Source organism: Euphorbia lathyris, chromosome 3, assembly GCF_963576675.1.
Source record: "Euphorbia lathyris chromosome 3, ddEupLath1.1, whole genome shotgun sequence".
Taxonomy (NCBI): domain Eukaryota; kingdom Viridiplantae; phylum Streptophyta; class Magnoliopsida; order Malpighiales; family Euphorbiaceae; genus Euphorbia; species Euphorbia lathyris.
The window spans coordinates 63354278-63377485 of record NC_088912.1 but is presented as its reverse complement, the minus strand read 5'-3'; the positions used below and the strand labels follow the sequence as shown (position 1 = coordinate 63377485).

Genomic DNA, 23208 nt, shown 5'->3' with positions numbered 1-23208 from the left:
TTGACAGATAGTGGTGAACCAGAAAGCTACTTGGAAGAATCTCGTGGAGAGGATGCGAGCAAGTGGAGTCTTGCAATAGATGATGAGATGGATTCCTTGATGACCAATGGTACCTGGGAACTTGTTGAGCTTCCAAAGGGTAAGAAGGCTCTACAAAATAGGTGGATTTTCAGAATGAAAGAAGAGGCTGATGGTAGCAAACGCTACAAGGCAAGGCTGGTCGTGAAAGGCTTTCAGCAGAGGTATGGCATAAATTATACTGACATTTTTACTCCAGTGGTGAAGCTGACTACTATTCGTTTAGTGTTGAGTATGATAGCTGTAGAAGATTTGGAGCTGCAGCAAATGGATGTAAAAACGGCATTTCTTCATGGGGACTTAGATGAAGACATCTATATGAAGCAACCTCAGGGCTATGAGTCTGATAATGCTGAGCTTGTGTGCAAGTTGAACAAGAGCTTGTATGGTCTGAAACAAGCTCCAAGACAGTGGTACAAGAAATTTGACGGATTCATGCACGAAATTGAGTTCGTGAGGAGTGAAGCTGATCATTGTTGTTACTTCAGGAAATTGAATGAAGGCTACATAATTTTACTGTTATATGTTGATGATGTGCTGATTGCAGGGTCGAGTGCTCGAGAAGTGAGAAAACTGAAGAAGCAGTTATCTGAGCGTTTTGCTATGAAAGATCTCGGAGAAGCTAAGCAGATTCTGGGCATGAGGATTGAAAGAGATAGGAAGGCTGGAAAGTTGTATCTCTCACAAGCTGAGTATATCAAGAAGGTATTGATTAGATTCGGCATGCAAGATGCCAAGCCAGCTACGGTTCCTTTGGGTAGCCATTTCAAGCTATCTAAACATGACTCACCCAAGAGCAGAGAAGAGCGAGTCCAGATGGAGAGAACTCCATATGCCTCAACAATTGGCAGCTTGATGTATGCAATAGTGTGCACAAGGCCGGATATTGCACATGTTGTGGGAGTTGTTAGTCGTTTCATGGGAGACCCTGGTAAGAAGCACTGGGAAGCAGTAAAATGGATTTTGAGATACCTGAAGGGAACCACTGAACAAGCCCTATGTTTTGAGGGCAAGAAAGTTATGTTGACAGGATATGTGGATGCAGATTTGGCATCTAGTGACCTTGACAAGAGAAGAAGTACAACCGGATATGTCTTCACATTGGGTGGTACTGCTGTCTCTTGGGCTTCAAAGCTGCAGAAGGTGGTGGCTTTGTCTACTGCAGAAGCTGAGTACGTTGTAGTGACTGAGGCTAGTAAGGAGATGGTATGGTTGCAGAATTTCTTGCGTGAGTTGGGAAAGGAGCAGAAGGATCCTATTCTGTACAGCGACAGTCAGAATGCCATTCATTTGGCAAAGAATCCCGCCTTTCACTCAAGAACAAAGCACATAGAGTTGAAGTATCACTACATACGGCATCTCTTGGACAGGAAGATATTGCAGTTGATGAAGATTCCAGGCACAGAGAATCCCCATGTTGACTAAGGTTGTAACCTTAGAGAAGCTGAAGCTATGTATGGCTTCAGCTGGCCTTGGTAATTAAGTTAAAACCATTAGAGGACGGATTTAGTCTCCAGGTGGGAGATTGTTGGCTTGGTAGTGCCCCCAGACGTAGTCATTCATATTGAGTGGCGAACTTGGTAAACAATTCTTGTGTGTTTGCTTATTTTCGTTTATCGTAATTTCAATTATTCCTAACAAATTGTTCTTTCCTTTGGAAAGACCTTAGTGCTGTGTTTTCAGAGTTTTGATCTGGGATTGGTTGGGATGTGGGTAATGGTAAATCTATTAACTTTTGAAATGATATCTGGATTGACAATAAGCCTTTATTGGAGGTTTGTGTGTCCATGCCACCTTTAGACATCCGGAATTGGAGGATTGCTGATGTGGTGGATTCTGAGGAGGATTGGATTTGGTCGAGGTTTGACTCCTTTCTCAATCTGGAAATGCTTCTCAAAATTAGAGGAGTTGAAGTTAGTAGCAAGGAGGAAGACATGATAGTCACTGTTGGTCTTTGACTAACAACGGAGCCTATTCTTGTAAATCAACTTATGAGGCCTTTAGTCAAGGTTTGGAGACTCCTCACCCTGAGTTGTGGAAAAATATTTGGGCCTTGAAAGTTCCTTACCGTATTAGGAGCTTCATGTGGCTTGGTGTTAAAAATAGGCTGCTTACTAATACAGATAGAAAAAGGTGTCATTTGGTGGAGTCTGGTGCGTGTAGTAGATGCAGAGGGCAGGAAGAAACTATTTGCCATGCTCTTAGAGATTGCCCCATGAGTAATGAGGCGTGGAGGAAAATTATCCCTAACCAGCTGCTACCTGCTTTCTTTTCCCACTCCGATCTTGATTGGTTTGCAGATGGTGTTAGTGGGAACTTGTTGGCCAATCTAGAGTATGGTGACATTATCTTTGCAATTGTCTGTCACCAGTTGTGGAATTGGAGGAATTCTGAGATTTTTAGTGGAGAGATTGTTGTTATTCCTAATGTGGTTGAGTTCTTCTCTAAAAAATTCTGTACTATTGCTGATAGCTTTAAAGAAGACCCTCTTGTTAGACCTATCCAGAAGAAGGCTGTTCACCTCTTGGGCTGGAGGAGGCCTATTGAAGGGGTGGTGAAATTAAATACTGATGGCTCTTGCCATAAGGACAGTAAAATTGCTGCTGGGGGAGTTCTGAGAGATGATGGTGGTGCTTGGATTTCTGGGTTCACGCAGAACTTGGGTATGGGCTCCTCCTTTTCTGCAGAGCTTTGGGGGATCTTCTCTAGTCTTAAACTTGCTAGGAGTCTGGGTTTGAGGAAAGTGCTAGTGGAATCTGACAACCTTGAAGCTATAAAAATGATCTCTGATGATATTGCTATTTGTTTAAATAGCCAAAATTTAATCAAAGGTATTAGAAGGATGTGCTCTTCCTTTGAGTCTATCAATTTCAGCCATATCTTCAGAGAACAGAATAGAGTGGCAGATTGTCTGGCGGCAGAGGGCCATGAGAGGATGTTGGGAGTTACAACCTTCTCTTCTCCTCCTGATTTCTTGTCTTCTCTCCTTTTAGAGGATGTGGTGGGGGTTAGCTTCCCTAGGCTAATCTCGGGTTAGGTGGTTTTGGTTTTTTTGTTTTGTTTTTTCTTTTCTTTTCCTGCAAAAAAAAAAGAATGATGGCGCAAATCAAAATGAAAAGTATTTTTCAAATTAGAGTAGTGTATGGACCAATATTTTTCTAACAAAAAGAAATATACGCAAATAGATCTCAATAATAAAAATGAAGAACTAGCTATCTTTTACAGCGCAAATTACCCACAAAAATAGTAATTGAGAAATTGAATTGTGATTTTGTATTACCAATCAAGTAAATCCTATGCTAAATGGATTCGAGTGAAAATGCGATAGAACCACGAACTAAGTGCAATATAAGATAGGAGAGAGCGTCAAAGTATAGACCGCTAGAGATATGTGCGGTTAAGGTTTAAAAATGTGCAGCCTCCTATTTTACCACATAATCTAACCCAGTGCATTTTAGTTAAGGGCGTGTACTTGATTTGACCTGAATATATTTTCTACATTTTTCACTCGCACGTAATGGAACATATTCATTACCGCAGCTAATTATACTTGCAAATAGTTCGTGTGTCGAGACCTCTTAGGGATATATAGCTTCTCATTTAACATGTATCGAAAAGTTGCATGAATTATCTTAGATTACATACCACATATCTAAAAAATTTATTATCACAATTACAGACTTATGTATAATTACTCGAGTAGTGAAACATAGAAACTCAAAGATATGAACATGTGAAAATCTTTCTCTCTTACTATATTTCGTCCATCATAAACTAACCCGCTTTTCTAATTGGTCACTTCTAAGTCAAATAAGTCATGGCCCTTGTAGAGTATTCTTCCAAGATAGTCACACTAGATTGTACTTTCAGAATAAGTTAAGGGTCCTAGGCATAAAATTTTGAATAACCATTGTTTTACGAAGCAAGTCTCACACTAGAAAAGGTTGAGACCTTACATTTTCCATCTTAAGTCGCTAAGCACAAATGGCATGAAATCATGTGTTATAGTGTTCCTTCCTTTTCTTTTGAAAGAAGCGCATGTCTCTCATTAACACCATGAAAAAATGATGGTTCAGATGTGAGAAAGAACATCTAACCTTAGTCCACTTCCTCTAAGGACTACTTTCAGCTATAAGGACAAAAGTTCCAAAGTTTTTCTTAACTTTCCTTTTAGATTACACTTTATCTCTTACATACAAACACTCTTTGCATGTACATGTTTATCTTGCACTTTAGTGAAGTTATTTTCATAGTTTAAGTAAAATGGATCATATTATTATATAAGCTCTTGTTTTGTTATAAATTAATCTATCTTTATCTTTGTCGTCATATGAAATGAGGATAAACACTTGTATGAGTGAGTTACTTATCTGTTTGACATGCATCATAATTATATAATATTCACACTCGTGTATTGGAAAAATTGAAACTTTTTTGAATAATCATGTCCTAAAAAATACATGAAAAAGAAGTATGTTTAGATTCGACAATCCCTATGATCTAACATGTTTTATAAACCTCATTACCAAGTTCAGAGTACAACGAGTACAACCCAAGTGGAAGAAGTATTGTAAAAGGGTCAGTTTAGTCTACTTGCACATACATACGAACTGAATAGCAAAGCTCTATATTACAAAAGGGGGGATGAGTGTTGCCTTTCGGTTGTAATTCACGGTCCAAAGCTCCTTAGCTGTTTTGACTAGTGAAAGGAAATTTGGAATTGGAATGAGAACCACATTTGGAGCTCACAATGCCTTTCGATTCTCCTTTCATTTAGTCAAGACAGCTTAGGAGATTTGAACACCCTCATATTAAGCACAAACAGAGTCGTTTGTGGTGACAGCATCATAACCATCATTACCAAGTTCAGAGTACAACGAGTACAACTCAAGTAGAAGGAGCATTATAAAAGGGTCGATTTAGTCTACTTGCACAGACATATGAACTGAATAGCAAAGCTCTACATTATATTACAAAAGGGGGGATGAGTGTTGCCTTTCGGTTGGAATTAAAGGTCCAAATATCCTTAACTATTTTGAGTGGAGAAAGGAATTTTCGAATTGGAATGAGAACCATATTTGGAGCTCGCATTGCCTTTTGATTCTCCTTTCCCTCACTCAAGATAGTTTAGGAGATTAGGACACCCTCATATCCACTTTGCATACTCCTCAGTCCATATCTGGGTGAGCCCCTCATACTCTTCCCTGTTGCTGCGGTATTGCTCAACAACTGCTTCTTGCCCAGGATATGGCTCCTCATTATGGGGCTGTAGAAGTAGATCATATAGGTGTCACAGACACTACAAAATGCATAGAATAATTAGATCAAAAATATAATATTGTATGTTTATCAAATGAAATATATAAATGGTTGCATTATACCGTGGTAGTGGATAAGTGATGGGTATTAAGGATACGGGGAAGACGAATCAACCCCTGAGGACCCACGTTAGGATGATATATCCTATTCCAGAAGCGAAACTGAGAATAAGAGGAGAGATTTATTAGTGTATGTTTCATGTAGGTGATTATATCTTACTGATCTGAGTTAATATTTACTCTTGCAGGACTGTTTGGGAAATCCGGAGGGTAGCTGATTCTGATTTCAAATACACCATTTTCATATGGAGTGTATTGGGGGCCTTTCATTCTGATCGACCATTTGAAGAAGTTACCATTGAGAGGACATGTACGTTATCATCCAAGAAGAATCATTAGAAATACACAGAAGAAACCAGGAAGAGTTACAGAACAACTATGGATTGACATTACGTACCATCGATGGCCAGAAGCCACTCTGGGTTCTCCATGTACAATTTCTCCAAGTCAGCAATTATCTCTTGTGGAGTTTCAACAAGGGGATCCATTGTTACAGCGTAAGTTTTCTGGTTGTTGAAGGTATGGATTCTGAACAATTATGATGCATATATTTATAGTGATATGATTGTGGTAAGTGAAAGGTCGTGAAAGGGGAAGGGTCTACGTAATTACTGAGTTTAGGGTTGTGTGTAATATTAATGACCTGCTTGGCTTTTGCAGATACCAAGACCTTTGGGATTATAGGCCTAATTATTACTCCAAGATATGGATTGACGTTATGGAAGATTATTGGTTATTTTTTTGTGTTTTAATTCAGAAATGTATTGGTTATTCAAGATATGGATTGACGTTATAGCACAAATGTAAACATATTATGAGTACTGGTCTTCAATAAAATTAAAACCATTGATATACATAATTTCATCTTCATATTTTAGTATGTTTCAGTATTCAGGTATAAAAACCAGAAATTCAAACGAAGAAGAAGGCAAAAAGTGACATTTTAATTTTTAAAAATGTCATTTAAACAGCAATAAAAAAGACATTAAAATAAACGTATCTATCATCTGAAAAAAAATCATTTGACATGATTGATTAAGACATATGCCATCTAAACAGGCTATAACGGTAGAAATTATTATACGAACTGTTATCTCAAATTTAATATGTAAATTTCCCACACGCTAACCTGACGGTTTAAATTATTAGAATGTCATGTGATGACATTAAAGGTGACGACAGTAATAAATAAGTTGCATCGTAACAAGGGTAAGATGACATTAAGCAAATAGGCTAATGTCATGTGTGATGACGAAACATGACAGAACCTGACCGTCGTCTGAAGGTGCAATAGACGGCAGCGAGCCCCGTGACAGATTTATATCTCGCGGGATGACGGTTTTTAACCGACATCTGAAGAGGGTTTTAGCATAGTGGTATGTGAGGTATGTAATTTTCAAGAGTATGTGAGGTATGGTATTGGTTCTATGTGTATATATTTATGCACAATAGGTGTAAAGTTTATATAAATAATGGATACGTAAAGTTATATATGAAGCTTATAGCTTTCTTGTAATTGCAGTAGCACTTAATTCAATGGCAGTATGTACAGGTGCATGGAAGGGGTACATGTTATGCGACACAATTGACAAAAAAGGTATGTCGTCCATTGCAATATAGAATGAGCGCTAAATTAAAAAAAATGTTATATTATGATGCGTGACACGATACCAGGTTAATGAAATACTGTCATGACTAAAACGTTAAGATGACATAAACCAAAAATAACATTGTCGTCTAATAATTTACGTAGTCAAATATGACTAATCTGTGTGACAGTTTATTAAATGAAAATGTCATGTGAAATCCTCTCACAAGACACAAATAGTTAAATAGTCTGTCATCTAAAATACCTTCCCATGACAATAATAAAGATAAAAAAAAAACTATTGTCTTAACTTATCTACAATGACAGATACGAGGATAAAATATGTCGTATGACACGTAAAAGGTCTATTGTTTCACTAACTCCAGTGACAGAATATATATAAGATCTGTCATTAGAATGAATCCAATGTGACGGTTCCAAATAAAACTAACATTATCATAACGTGGAAAAGATGACAGAACGTTAGAAAGCATGTGTCATGTGTTGCTGCTACAGATGACAGAACTCGACCGTTGTCTGATGCATTATCAGACGACAGTGATCCCTGTGACAGATTTATATCTTACGGGATGACGGTTTTTAACCGTCATCTGAGAGGCTATTTGGCGTAGTGTTAATTGAATCTAGTGAGACTTTCAAATCAAATCTCCCGATACGCATTTGTATTGCTTTATTTTGATGAGGAGGTGTCACATACTCTCTATCTCTGAGAGTTGATTCGGGCTTCTACGACGCTACATGACAAAGTTATATTAACATGATATCAAATGTCCATATTACAACTACTTAACATGCATATTCCACTCCTTCATTTTGTGTGCTTCATTTGAGCTATTAGGTTTTTTTGTTTATTTCTTTAGTTTCGGCATATTAGGGTTGTCAAGACTCAAATCCTTAACCGTTTGGTCCAATAGGATCTGATACCATGTTATAGAACTAATTGAACTAAAAGCTATAGTTAAGGCTTAATCATAGATCTTATATTTATTCCTAAATTGCATCATCTGGTAAATTGGGCTTGAAATTGTACCGTTTTGTACGTAAATGCTAAATTTGCTCTTCTCAAAATAACCACATAGACAAATTTGTAATTTATCTCTATTATTGTTAAACTAGCAGTTGTGAAATGAATTTTTGAGACCCATATAGTACTATTATTAAAAGGTGGTGAGTGCAAAAAAAAAAAAAAAAAAAAAATGATGTGTGTATTATTGTAGATTTTTGCTTCCATTTTACCATATTTTGTATTTTTGTTTTTTTATATAGGATTATCTTTAAATTCAAATACGAGATAATAATTATTTATGTGGATAATTTTTAATAATTGAAATTTCACTAGTTGTTGTACTATAATTAAAATAAATTTTATATTTTATATATTTTTTAATCTAAGGCTTCCGTAAATTGGAGGTCCTAGACGGACGCCTAAGTCGGCTCTCCCTAGAGCCGTCCCTGTGAGTGGCAACTCCAACTCCACATACTTTAAGAAATATAAGTTTCAAATTGTTCTAGGATAATATCTTGACCGGTGCGCTTTAACTCAGGTGATGCAATGGACTCTAGTTGGGTAGGAACTAGAACCTGTGCAGCTCACAGTTACCTTTTTAGCCAAAATAAATTCAACAAATTCCTAATTGAACCAAAGTTATTCCAAAACTCCAAATTAGCTTCTAAAATATATAATTCCAAATGTTGTTAATGTTTGATTGATAATATAGACAGAAATTTTGATTGCATAAGCAAAAACTAGTAGAAGTTGAAATAGGTTTATGATGGTGACACAATACCCTAAAAACTGGGAATTTCAAAAGCATCTTCATTATTCTTGTATGTTCAATGGTAAATTGGCTGCATTCTTTAACTTAGAATATGCAATATGGACCCCCTCCTTCCTTCCTACCTAAAGAAGAAAGAAGAATTATTCTGTCCAACTTAACTTCTTCATTGTTAAGAAAGCAACATCAAACTAAAAGAGCCCTATATCCCATCCCATCCCATCCCATTCTACTATGCTTTTTGGATGCAATGCAAGTAAAGCAATTTCTTGATTTTTCTTTTCATTAGCAACATTTTAACTTTATGTACTCTATTCAACCTAACACAAATAAATAACATATGCCAACTCAAGTGAAGTTTCATTTCATATGAAAAATAGAAAAAGAAAATACTGCAATGCAATCTTATATTTAAAAAAATGATCTTGATACGCTAATGTTTGCATACAATTATAGACTATAGATTTACATACATACAACAACATTAATCTCAGATTGATTCAAAATGAAAGAATATGTACCAAACTCAAACTCAGCTACTAGTCTGCATTGGCATTGGCATTGGACTTGTGTCTTCTCCTTGACCTGCTAAACAATTTAGATGGCGGAGAGGGCGAAAACTCAAATGGCAGAGAAGGGAGATCCATCTCCCCTTTCAATATCTTCACAATATCTCCTATATCTGGTCTCAATTCTGGCATCTTTTGCAAGCAATTTAGTGCCAAGTTTATACATAAACTTGCTTGTTCTTTACTGTAATCATCCTTCAATCTCTCATCTACAAGTTCTAACATGTTCCCAGCTTGAGCAAGATGCCTGCACCAACTTATCAAATTAGCTTTCTCTAGCTTCATTGGCGAAGCAAGAACGTGCAATGGCCTTCTACCTGATACAATCACAAGAACCAAAACTCCTAAGCTATATATATCAGCCTTCTCCATCAAGTATCCACACCCACCGTATTCCGGTGCAACATAACATAGAGTGCCTCTCATGCTTGTTGTGCTGCTTAATTCGCGACTAAATAGATCGCCACTCGACATATCACTTCCCGAACAACGTACTTTCTTCTTCCTGCCTCCTCTTCTGAAGCTGAACTCCCCATTTTGCTCTGACTCAATTTGGTTCTCTTCACTGGCTTTCTTTCGCCTATGGAACTGAAACCGGCGACTCAGATGAAAATGTGGAGCTTTAAACTTCTTCTTCCACTTGCTTTCCAGTTTCTTGAGCTTAGTGTTCTTCTTGCTAATCTCATCCAAATGCTCTTCTTTCCACCACTCCTGCATCTTCCTGTTTTTCTTAATTCTACGGTTCTTCTTCCTGCCTCTTGATTCGTTCTCCTCAACCCCAAAATGAGATTCACAAGCGTCTTCTCCTCTATCTACTGGGCCTGAACTGTTCAATTCTGTGTTCTTAGGAGTACTTTTCTTCTCTTCATCCCAATCCGGATTCGTGGAAGGACAAATCTGGCTTCCTATCCATTCCATAACATAATCTTTACTACGTAATTCACCATTTCCATCCTGTCTCCACCACCAATCTTTACCCCATTGCTTAGTGCCATTACAATCATCAACAACAGTTGGAGTACTAAAGTTCAACTCTTTACTATGATCAATACTAGAAGGTTCGTCTTCATAAGGCACAAACTTAGAATTCCAGTCGTCCCCATTAACATCCAAACTAGAAAGCTCCTTCCCTTTCCCATTTCCTAGTGCTAACTTAACATCAGTCTCACTTGCACTTGCAATGCTAGCATTATAATTGAAGGAATTCAAGTTCAAAGCCTTGACATTATAACATGCTGTAGTGTTTTTGGAGGAAGAAGAAGCTTGTAAAGCAAGAGCAAAATCTACCTCATTACAGCTATCAACAGGAGTACCAATTGCAGGAGTCTCCGGTGTTAAGTTCCCTGAAAGTTCTTGACTTTTCCATAAATCTTGGCTAAACAAATCCACCCCAAACTCACCCTCCACCTTAATTCTGGATAACCCAAAATCAGAAATCCTGGCTCTTAGGTCAAAATCAAGCAGAACATTACTGGGCTTAATATCTCCATGAATGACAGGTGGATCACAGCCAAAATGCAAAAATTCAAGAGCTTTAGCAACATCTAGAATGATACTGAACCTTGTATCCCAACTCAAGCCCAAATGGGCATCTCCAAATAGCAATTCTTGCAAACTTTTATTAGGCATATACTCATAAATAAGCAAACGGTTATTCTTTTCAACACAATAACCCAATAATGTAACTAAGAAAGGAGATCTCAAAGCACCAAGAATGTGCAACTCATTCTGAAATTCACGTTCTGATTGTAAAGAAAGATTGTCAAGCCTTTTGATAGCATACAACTTGCCATCTCTAGCAATGCCTCTGAAAACAGTAGCAGAGCCACCTTTTCCGATGATATTTCCGTGGTGAAACTGATTGGTGGCAATTTTGAGGTCTTTGTAGGAGAAACGTTGAAGCTTAAAAGGAGTAGTGGAATCAAAAGGGATAGTTCTAGAGCGATTAAGAAGAGAGTGCCAGAGATGGTATAGAAAGTAGAGAATGGTAAAGATGATGACAAGAGAGGAAGAGATAATGAGGGTAAAAAACAAGATTCTAGTTTTAGTGATGAAACTGGGTGTGGGATGATCGAAATTAGGAGATAGGGGTCTTGAAGGCATGGCTCTGTGAGATTGAGGATTAAGGGTTTTCTAGGTTTGAACAGAGAAGAGGAATATGTGGAGTTTAAGATTCATATTATTTTTCTTAGTTGTTGCAAGTTTGATTGCTTTACAGTTGTTTGGGACGCATACTTTTAAGATTACGCCTACGAGGTCGAGGTTGACCTCAAGGTAAAGGTAAGAAAACATTGGATTCGATTTATTCCTTCTTCGCTAAACTTTTCATTACCAAAAAAAAAAAAACAGTTAGTTATTATTGAGTTTGGAGTAATTAAAATTAAGTAGTAGTAATAATAAGGATGAGTAGTTAGTTGTGTGATTGTGATTAGGAAATGAAGATAGAAGAGGATAGTGGTGGGGTGGGGTCCCATCCATAAGGTACTTTTTTGACTAAAGATATTTATTTTTATTCTTTTGTTAGTTTATTTTGATTCTTTTTAACCGAATGCATAAAGAAAATGATTGTAGGAAGAAGATAACATAGATTAGTGTGATAGTGGGGGGTAATTTTATTACTAGTACTACTTTACGCGCGCAACGCGAGGTACTTTAGTTTTGGACAATTCATTCATTCCTTCAAACACTCACCTCTCAGTGATTACTACTACTAATTCATTCATTATCAGAAAAGCGAGCCTTAATACATGGTGCGTGTCTAAACTTGTTTTTTTCAACTTTTAGAATGTTTCGATAGTTTTCTGCATAAAATATTTATTTAATTTCATAAATTTACATAAAATATAATTAATTAATCATTTGATCGTAAAAATATATTAAATATGAAAGATATATTATAAGTATTATTATATAATTCACAAAATAAATTAAAGGTTTAATTATAAAAATGGATTAAATAGAAGGCTCATTTATATATTTAACTCATTTATTCAACCTACTACATATTTAGACTGATTTTGTGTGATATTCTCATAATACTTTCACGGGGTGTTTGTTAGAAGGGATATAGGAGGTGAGATAGGGATAAAAAACACGAGATAAGTTATCCCGTGTTTGTTTGAGAGATAGAAAAGTGAGATATACAAGGGATAAACCTCTTGTCCCTCAAATCTTATACCCAAGAGGGGGTGGTATAAGGAGGTGGGATAAGCTCCTGCGATTTTAATTGGATGGAAAAGTCCGTCTTATCCTTCAAATTAATGTTACGTAGTTTAAATAAGGTTAAAATAGTAAAATGTATTATTTTATCCCTATCCTTATCCCACATACCAAACATTGAATAATAATTCTCTACTATCATATTTTTATCACTATCCTAACCATTTATCCTTATCTCTATCCCAATCTTTATCCTTATCCCTATCCCAATAGAATACCAAACGCCCCGTCAATATTTACGTGCGTCTCACCCCCTCCCGTCTGACTTTGCAGATTCCATATTATACGAAGCCTGCGAAGCTAGTGTTTGGGTTTACTTGATGAATTTAATTAGCATATGCGAAACCTGCGACACCAATGTTTGGTTTACTTGATGAATTTAATTCGCATATGCAAAGTCTGGATGTGTTTTGAAACTAATTCGCGAAGTGGTATATAACAAAAAATGGCAAACAACAACGGATTCTAACATTAAAATCATAACATTATCAAAATTTACAACAAGATTGCCACAATAACAACATTAAAATCATAACATTATCAAAATTTACAACAAGATTGCCACAATAAACTCCTAACAAAGCACTTCAAAGTGAACATAACTAATCTGGTACCAATTTTGAAGCGGATGAGTAATCTTGGTGTACATCATGGGACACATCCATCCCAAAAGGTCTGGACTTCCATTTCTCATCCAAAAAGGTCTGGACTTCCAGACCTTTTTGGATGAGAAATGGAAGTCCAGACCTTTTGGGATGGATGTGTCCCATGGTGCACACCAAGATTGGCACAATCTCTCCTAACCAACCATTTTAGGAGTGAATGTGCCAATCTTGAGGAAAATTTCTCCCTTTACAGGAAGGAAAGTTATCTCCCCTGCAGCCCAATATGTCGCCTTCTAGAAAGGGATGTTATGTAATCAACCACCTTCAGAAAAAATTAATCGTGTTAGGCAGGGAAAAAGAAGATTTTGGCTTCGCGAAATGAGGATTAGCGAAGCATGCGAATGTAAATGTGCAGGGAAAGAGGTGATTTTACTTCGCTAATCGATGTTTTCGCGAGGTATGCGAGGTCTGAAACGTGACGATCTACGTCGCATATCGATGCTTTCGCGAAGTCTGCGAGTCAAATCATGAACTTTTCTACTCGTAGACTTTGAGAACTAATCGATTCGCGAAGTAGATCCACACGTTTCAGGCTCTTTCTCTTCGCAGATCTTCGCGAAATCATTGATTCACGAAGTAGATTGTCACGTTTCAGGCTCTTTCACTTCGCAAATCTTCGCGAAATCATCGACTACGCGAAGTGTATTCATGAAAAAACGCAGAAAAAACAACAGATACTTACATTTTTCGTGCTTTTCACCCTTAAAAGCGACAATACAATATGATAAACTGGGAAAAACGAAAGAAATAACGTAGAATAACCATTTCTTTGATGGTAACAAGAAGAAAGAAACCAAGTAACTAGCAGGAACAAGAAGATGAAGAACCATGGCTTCGTTTTCTAGGATTAGGAAGTTGCAGAATCAAAAGATGGAGAGAGGAAAAAGAAAAATTCATTGTAATTTGGCGAAATGATGCAGATTTCGTGCAATTTAAAGGAAGATAGGAAGATCAAAAATCTTCAAATCATTAATGGAGGAGCAACTTTTTGCGTAACCAAGGAAAAGGGGGGAGCGACGTTCGCGTTGTGGGAAGGGGAAAGGTTAGGGGTATTATAGGAAAGTCACACAAAATCAGTCTAGATATGTAGTAGGTTGAGTAAATGTGTTAAATATGTAAATGGGCCTCCCATTTGACCTAGTTTTGTAATTTTCCCTAAATTAAAACATATAAAAAATATAAAACATTTTGTTTCAAAAAAAACTATAAAACGTTTTCCTCTCTAATATTCGAATCGCATACCCTGACATCAGGGTCGGTCCTGGGCCTAGGCCAGGAGTGCGGCGGCCTAGGGCTCAGGGCTATAGGAGGCCTAAAAAACAAATTTAGGAATATAAATATATAGAGTAATTTTTTATATATACATATATTAATACTATTTAGGTTTTAAAGAATCCAAATAATTGACATTTTAGACTTCAAAAGGGCCCTATTAATTTTTTTGAATATAAATTAAGAGTTAATTTAAAAACACTGTGAAACATTTTCATGATTTTGGATAAATAGAAGTATATTTTGGCGAACGTAATAATACATACCGTATAATTATTAATTTATTGAAATATACTTTAGATTTTTACGTACAATGTTTTTCACTAAAGGGATCCGTATTTCTTATTTCGCCAAGGATCCATAAATTGTCAGGATCGACCTTGCCTGACATTAGTCATTTCACTTTTTTAAGATACGTGCAACATATCATCCGTATTTTACTTATTTTTTTTACAACTGAGTGGTTAATTAATTACATTTTACGTAAGTTCAGAAGACTAACTGAATATTTTATATTTAAAAGTGTAAAAGACCAATCAAATTTTTTAGATAAATGCAAGGAACAGCAAATGATGTATTAAGAAAAAAAATATATCTATCGTCCTACTTTTAATGTCCGAATCAAGTTGTTGCCCACCAATTTCGTCCTAAAACTTTACTTATTGGAATATCACTCTTCAAACTACTTTATTCTATGGAATTTTTGGCTGGATATCCTAACCACACCTATAGAATTCTAACAAAGGATTGACCGGCCCTTACTAAAAGTATTTTTAAACCATTTCCAATGGCGAGTATTTAAAAAACATATTTGGTGATGTGGTTATTGTCACGACAACTTTCAAAGAGTGTCATCTATTAAACTAAAGGTTGTTGTTTAGTAAAGTTGTAACTTTTTGGAAACTTTACTTCAAAGTTGCCAAACATTTTTTAATATAAAAAAATAATTTATTTGATTACTATTTTTTTAAGGAAATACTTGATTACTATTGGTGCACCTTTTTTAAGGAGTCTCTCCTTTCATTATTGATAGACAATATTTATAATTAAAATAAATTATATATAAAATAATGATTTGTTGGTAATTGTGGCAACTTTTTAAATTTACTTATTATTGGAGCATTTTTTAATAGAAGTTTACAAGAATGGTGTGAATGATTAAATTAATAAAATATTTTAATTTAGTATGATATATTAAGTTTTGACACCTAATATACTTTTTTAAATAAAATAAATAATTTTTAAAAAAAAGTTGTGCGCAATGCACTTATATTAAACAAAAAAAATTCACATCAAAGACAAAAAAAACCCTCAACTCATCCCATGTGATTTGAACCCATAACCTTTAGGATCATAGGTAAGTTTTCAACCAACAGACTAAGAGTTCCAATAATGTTTCTCATACTCACTATTTATTTATTTTTTATCATTAAAACTAATATGTATTGTTATATTTACCAATAATGAAAAAAATAGAGTATTCAATAATAAATTATTAATGAAAAATGAATTTAGAATGGGAGTAAGAGTAGAGAGAGACTCATCAATAATAGAAATGATGAGGAGACTCTCAGTGATTTGAGGAACGACTAAAAGTTTATTAAAATTGTTTTTAACCCAAATTTCTCAAAATTTAACTCAAAAGCTCAACATTAACATTAGTCTCTTGGAAATGCTCTAAGATATTTTGAACTGAACGTTAAACATTAAGATGTAAATCAATATTCAATACATGACTTATCTAAATACTTAAAAATCTTCAAACATATGTTTATATTGATGGCAAAAGAATGTGCAGGATATATCTAGAGAATGCTAGCGTGAACACGGTGAAAGAAAGGTAATACACGTGAAGACTTCTTATTGAGACACAACTAAGATAACCAGCCGAATTGAGACTGTGCCTGGGTAAGTTTAGTATGGGCTCGTTAATGTCTCAAGTCAAGCTTTGACCGAACCGAGTTTTTAGCGAACCAAGCTTTTATCGAACTTTAACCAGATTGATCATACATGCATAGAATAACTAGTGTATGCGACAAAAAATACTTATAACATACTCCAAATGAGTTTAAAAAGTTTATATATATATATATATATATATATATATATAGAGGAGTTTTCAATGGTGAGTCTCCACCCATGGTAAGTCAATAGGTGACCTGCTATAGCAGGTTACCAAGTTACCTAAATACATATTTCTCTCTCCATGATAAATACCATTACGTTTTTTAATAAAGGCTATTACGTTTTTTTAAAAAAGGTTTCTCTCACCACATTAAATTCTTCTTCTTCACCATCGCTATACCTCTAGTGTCTGGTTCTATAATAATTTTTGTATTAATCTTACTCATAGATACTAAATCCATATCTTTCTTTACGGTCTTTTTATGTTAATTTTTCTGATTGATTCGAGATCCATATCGTTATAATAAATACATATCATTCTTGTTAATTTTTTCTGGCTGATTCCAAATATATATCGTTAACACATCTGATTCGAAATATAATACATGGAAGGTATTTCGATTTCCTTTGATTCATAAATCGATTTTGGTTTCTGATTACGACCACCATTTTTATTAGTAACTTCATTCAAGTTCATAAAGTTGAAGATAAGCTTATGGATTTAAGTTGATTTATATAATTATGTATTCGGTTAATTTCTGATTTGGGATATACAATTAGAATTGGAAATTTGGGATTGGAGTATGATCAAGAAGATGTCTACATGGAAGTGATAAAACTATGGGTATATAAAGGTGTTGATGCTTCAATTATGAAAACTGCAACAATTTGTAACGAGGAATATGATCAAGAAGACGTATACATATTTTGCAGAAATTTGAAACATAAGTATAAAGAAGATGTCTTCTTATGCCATATATATCAGAATCGTATAACTATCAATAAAATCTATATACTATTTTAACGATGTAATCTCTTTATGTAATATGTCTCACTCAATTGTTCACAATTCTTTCTGATTTGAGTATGAGTTGCAAATTGTTTAATTAAATGAAAGATATCATTTTTTTTGTATTGTTTTTTTAAGTTACTAAAAAAATAACAACCATGAGATATAACATTGCTAAATTATGTTGTAGCTAATATTAAATGAGCAATGAAAAGGTACAACAAGTAAAGATTGACATTCGATGAACTAATCAATATTGCTATCAGAGTTCTCTTCCAAATCGTCATCCTTAAATTTATGACAATTCCTTGAATCATGACCAGTCCGACCACACGTTTTACAATGGTTAGGAGTATTTCTTTTTCTTTTGGTCTGGCCTTTGTTTTGGGGTTTTGATGAAGAAGCAACCTGCTTTGATTTCAGCGTAGTAGCCACGGTAGGTCGACCCCTTGGTTTGCTAACAGTGGAGTCCAAAACAGGATCATGAAACGTTCCTTCAGCATTTTGACGATGTTGGGTCTCATCCTCTGCGGGGTATTTGGACAATTCCACATTCAATGCAGATACAACTTGCATAGCCCTTTGAAAAGATTTGTCTGATTTTGAAGCAAGGTATGAAGTTATACCACAATTCTTTGAAAGTGATCCGTACCTCAAATTTCTAGCTGATTCTGGATGAGGGTACTTTCTTTCCTCATGGTTGGTTAAATAATCAAAATGTTTAGCATCTTTCAGCCAACGACGATTGACCAAATAATCAGGGAAATTCAGTATCTCCAAAATCTTCATAGATGCAAAAATATGTCTGCATGGAATTCCTTTCGTCTCAAATGAATAGCAATCGCATTGAATTGTTGCTCGATCATCGAAAATCGTAACCGTGCGCTTTGCCACTTTACCCCCGAATGGTTTTACATTACAAACAGCTTGATTCTCATCACGTTCTATGATGGTAACATATTTTTCCGAGCGTTGCATCTCCCGCTTTATCCTTTTATAAATTTCCCTGGTGAAAATTGAAGAAACATCATCCTCCACACTTGGCATCGAAGTTTGGTTGGGCAATGTTTCGGTCATATTGGTTCTATAGTGCTCTTCCATCTCGTTGAAGTGTAACATTGACAGAGAAAACTCAAAGTGTTTGAAAAACTTCCACAATGATACTTTGTTATCCAAGTCTTTTTTCAACAAAGAATTCATTCACTCGCATCGGCCCGTAGCTTTTGCACCTCCAAAATAATGACCACGAAGAAAAGTGTCTGCCCACTGCTTTCTAGTTGTATAATGTGCCTCTATCCATGCATTGGCTTCCAAATTGTATTCTTTTACCACCCCATTCCATTTAATCTCCCATTCGGCCTCTTCGTAGTATCTAGTGTGTTACAAAAAAATATAAACCGCGTTATCAGTATTGAAACCAGTAATGAAATTAGTATCAAAGGGATCGTAAACTTAAAGCCATAAATATAATTTTTTACCTGAAAATAAACTTTCTAAAATCTGTATTGAAACCTGAGGCTTTAATATGTGCAACTGCATTTTTCAATATGTGCCACGAGCAAATACGACGTGGAATTCCTGGCATTATAGCTTCTAGTGGTTTACTCATTGATCTGCAACCGTCCGTTAGTACTGTTTTCGGCATCTTGCCATCCATACACCCTAAAAATGTTTCCAATAGCCAAACATAATTTTCTGCTGTCTCATCTTGGAGGAGTGCAGATCCAAACACACATGTCTTGTCATGATTGTTTGATCCAAGTAGAATAACCAATGGTTTTCCGTACCTGTATGGAGTATTATGAATCAGATACAAAGAAGAGATCCAATAGTAAAAACTTATTAGATTTTATTGTAACTAAGAAGGGGTTTATGAAAACATACCTGTTAGTTTTGTAAGTAGCATCAAAAGACAAACAATCGCCAAACAATTTGTAATCAATTTGGCAACTCCCGTCAGACCAGAATAAATTTCTTAGTCGTCTATCCTCATCTACCTCATACTTGTAGAAAAACTTATCATCTGCTCCTTTTTTTTATTCAAGTAAACACATCGCTCTATTTGTGTCGGTATCATCCAAATTTGAATTATCTTTTGCAATTGCCCTGTACAGGTCTTTTTTCAGGAATCCTAAATCTTTCCAATTACCATTTACTTCTACAAAGTAATTGTAACATTGAAATGTATTAATTCCAGCTCTCTTCATTGAAAATGCTTGCTCCTTAGTAGGATCATCTATTTTTCTGTGAGACCTCAGAAATATTTTTTCGCTCGATACTGCTAGTTTGTGTGTATGGCTGGTATTGAAGCATTTAACTATCTAATTTTTATTTACCTTATCGATATTAATTCTGAATTCCGCTGCACACATCAATCTTGTTACAGGACGTACTTCCCGAATCCTATTTTCTGTATTACAATATTTTGGTTCTCGTTTACCTTCGCACGAGCAAACCCAACTTCTAACAACTATATCATTGTTTTTGACTTTCCTTTTTAACTTTTTCCTAACACTAAACCCCACCAGCTTTGCATATAACATATAAAAAGACTCAGCTTGTTCAACACTTACAAGTCTCTTGTTATCGAAGTCTGATAACTGTATATCCATTGGATCTTTGTTGATTTCCAGAAAATCGAGCAGGCTATTCCACTCTTCAATATCTGGTTCGATCCATTTTCCGTCCGCCCCTGTTTCTACAACCAACTCATCTTCGTTGACATCGGTCGTCTCTTCCTCATGTCTTCCATCATTACTATTTTGGACATTGCGGTCTTCACAATCAGCATGCTGTTTTGAGCTCTCCATATCCTTTCAAGAATTATATTTGAAATGAAATTTGTTGATAAAATGTTTACAGTAATCCAATTTACCGTTTGTGTTTATTTTAAATTCAAATTTTCGCGAGCCCCAACGTTATTAATCGACAGTTGTGTCGACATTAATTACATATTGTAACCCCCCCCCCCCCCCCAAAACACCTCTAATATTAGTATATGTAGAACGATTTCAATAATTTGAATTGGATGGGTTGGTTTGAGTTGTTTCAATTATAAGAGAGAGGTTGGGGTTTCGAACCCCCTGAATCTCATTTTATTTTTTGAGTCATTTATATATATTTGAACGTATATTTTTAAAAAGAATATGAAATATTAAATTGTGCTTTTATATAAAGACGACTTTTTAGAACGGTTTCTCTAATTTGCCTCCTATTTATGCAAATAAACTAAATTAAGACATACAAATTGATGTGGGTAAATTATTAATGTTATTAGTCTCACTAATATTTCATTAACATATTAAAAAGAACGGAGCGAGTCGTTACAATGTTTATGTTAAATATTTTTTATTTTCAAATAAGTGTATTTATTTTAACATAATTGAATTATTTAAGTAGTGGGGAAATAAGACTTGGCAATTTGTGATGCATTAAGAATAAATAGTAAAAAAAAAACATATATCAAAACGATTCCAATTATACATACTACCAATTAATTCGCACGTTGTAATTCATGCACAATAGCTTACAAAAAAACACAATAACAATTGTAATTTATATAAACGATTGTGCTTTTTCTAATAGTTCGGTTTTCCTCTTATTATAGTCCGACTTCGCAATCCACCAAGCTATTCGACATCTTTCTTTATTGGAGTTGAACTACAAAACAAACGGAAGAAAAATAGAATTAATAAAGTGTAGTGTATTTAAAAAAAATGAATTCTCAATGACTATTATAAATATTACCTGAAAAGTACTTGAATCAACCTGACAATGCTTGATCATAAATAAAATCACAAAAACTCCACAGTCGAAATTATTTGGTTGTCTAGGAACATTTCTTCCACGGACAATTGCAAAGCTAGCGAAGTTGTAATTTGCGGGTTTGCTTTTTAGTTGTTCCTTGAAGCCCATGTCTAACGCGCGTAACTACATTTATTAATTGTTAAGCCCAAAATATACCTAAAATATCATCAATAATTACATCAATATTACTACGAATTTATGCTATTCATACCTATTTAGAATACTTTTACTCTCAAATATGTTTCTTTCGTGCAAGGTACATAAATATTTGGTAAAATCCAAATAGGAGTAAAAAGAGCTCAAAAATAGAAGAAAAGCCCTACAAAAGGAGTCGAAGACGATGAAAATTAATAACGCCAAGTCGAGGACACGAACGAGAGATGAAAAACCGAAAAAGCTCCGTGCCGCGACCGCGGCCCCCCTATTCACGGTCGCGACACGCGTCCTTCAGCCTTTTTTCCCTTCGTCCGAAGTACAATTGATGCTCCCCCATTCTCGGTAGGGAATTTAATAATTCTCGGTACGAGCAGGAGATTTTAGAGCCTAGTTATACACTTTCGTTTTCGACGAAACGCGATCGTTCGGGTGGATAAAGACGTCATTTCGCAGCGGACATGACACTTCAATCAAGACTCTTCAACATCTATAAATAAAGAGTTGATGGAGAGTTGAAGCGGATAATAATGATAGAATGTTATATGCGTAGAAGAGAGAGATTAGTGTAGAATTTATGCAGAAATTCCGAATCAAGTGATTCAGAAGTTAGATTTCGATTCTGTTCAAAAGCAATATGATGTACACACATTGTTTACAAAATAATAACAAAATCAGTAGCGTTTAGACATTGTTCCAGTTTAGTTTACATTTTGGTAGTGGACCGACCCAGTCTCTATTACGAAGATTCAGCGAGAAGATTGAGTAGAGGATTCGCCCCTGAGCCTGACAAACTCTAACGAGACCCAAGGAAAGGATTGACAACCCGTTCACTTGCATGCCGTCGAAGAATTCAATGCTCCATGTTCTCAGTAAACTTGTATCAATTTATATTTCATCTAATAAAGTCCGTTCTATTCGATAGATTTTTATGCAGTACTTATGGTAACCAATCCACTAAAGTGACTGCTGGTGTTTTCATTAAAACGTATTTAATCCAAAACCTTTACAAGGAAACTTTGTTGAACACTTAGGCAAATTATTATCTCGGTAGAGTTTTAATTTGGTTAAGGGCAATTATCCCGGATAAGGGTTTTGTCGCGTTCAAAGCCAATTAATTAGAGGTTCCGTCATTTATTTCATCTTTATAATTCGTACAAAGTTTAAAGTTGTTTTCTTTGCTTAATGCAAACGAACATACTTGTTTACTTCTCTAAAGTACTAAAACGTTCCTGTTTTGCAAATTCATTATTAATCAGATACTTTCTAACGTCTTCACATTCTAATCTAATTCTCATTCTAGCAATTTCAAAACCAAAACCGATTAAATGATTCTCCATATTATAAACCTTAAAAGTAAATTTAACCGATTGTAAATAAGTTTTGTTAAAAAACGTTCCCTGTGGGATCGATATCTTTTATTACTACAAGCGTATACCGTGCACTTGTGGAAATCGCTCAACAAGTTTTTGGCGCCGTTGCCGGGGAACGCCAAAATTTTTGACAAAATTTTAAATTTTTCGTGTTTTATTACGAATCTAGGTTTATTCATACTTATTCAAACTTTTATATTTTTAATTATTTTCAATTACTAACATATTTATTTTTCAAATTCTGTTTTATAGGTAGTTTCGGTTCGTGCGAAATTTCAAGTTCATGCGCAGTTCTCGAAGTTCGGGCACGTCACCAGATCCTATTGACCCAGAAATTGAAAGAACCCTTAAAAAGAACAAGAAAGAAAAGAAAAAGAAAAACAAAACCCCAATAAA

At 35.2% G+C, this 23208-nt stretch overlaps 1 protein-coding gene across 1 annotated transcript; it reads right to left on the bottom strand.

The window, feature by feature from the left end:
• Positions 1 to 9230: 9230 nt before the first annotated feature.
• On the bottom strand, positions 9231 to 11679 carry LOC136223408 (putative receptor-like protein kinase At1g80870). The gene has a single exon (XM_066011374.1). The coding sequence runs from the start codon at positions 11510 to 11512 to the stop codon at positions 9380 to 9382; it is 2133 nt and encodes a 710-aa protein (XP_065867446.1). The 5' UTR covers positions 11513 to 11679; the 3' UTR covers positions 9231 to 9379.
• Between the last annotated feature and the right edge of the window lie 11529 nt (positions 11680 to 23208).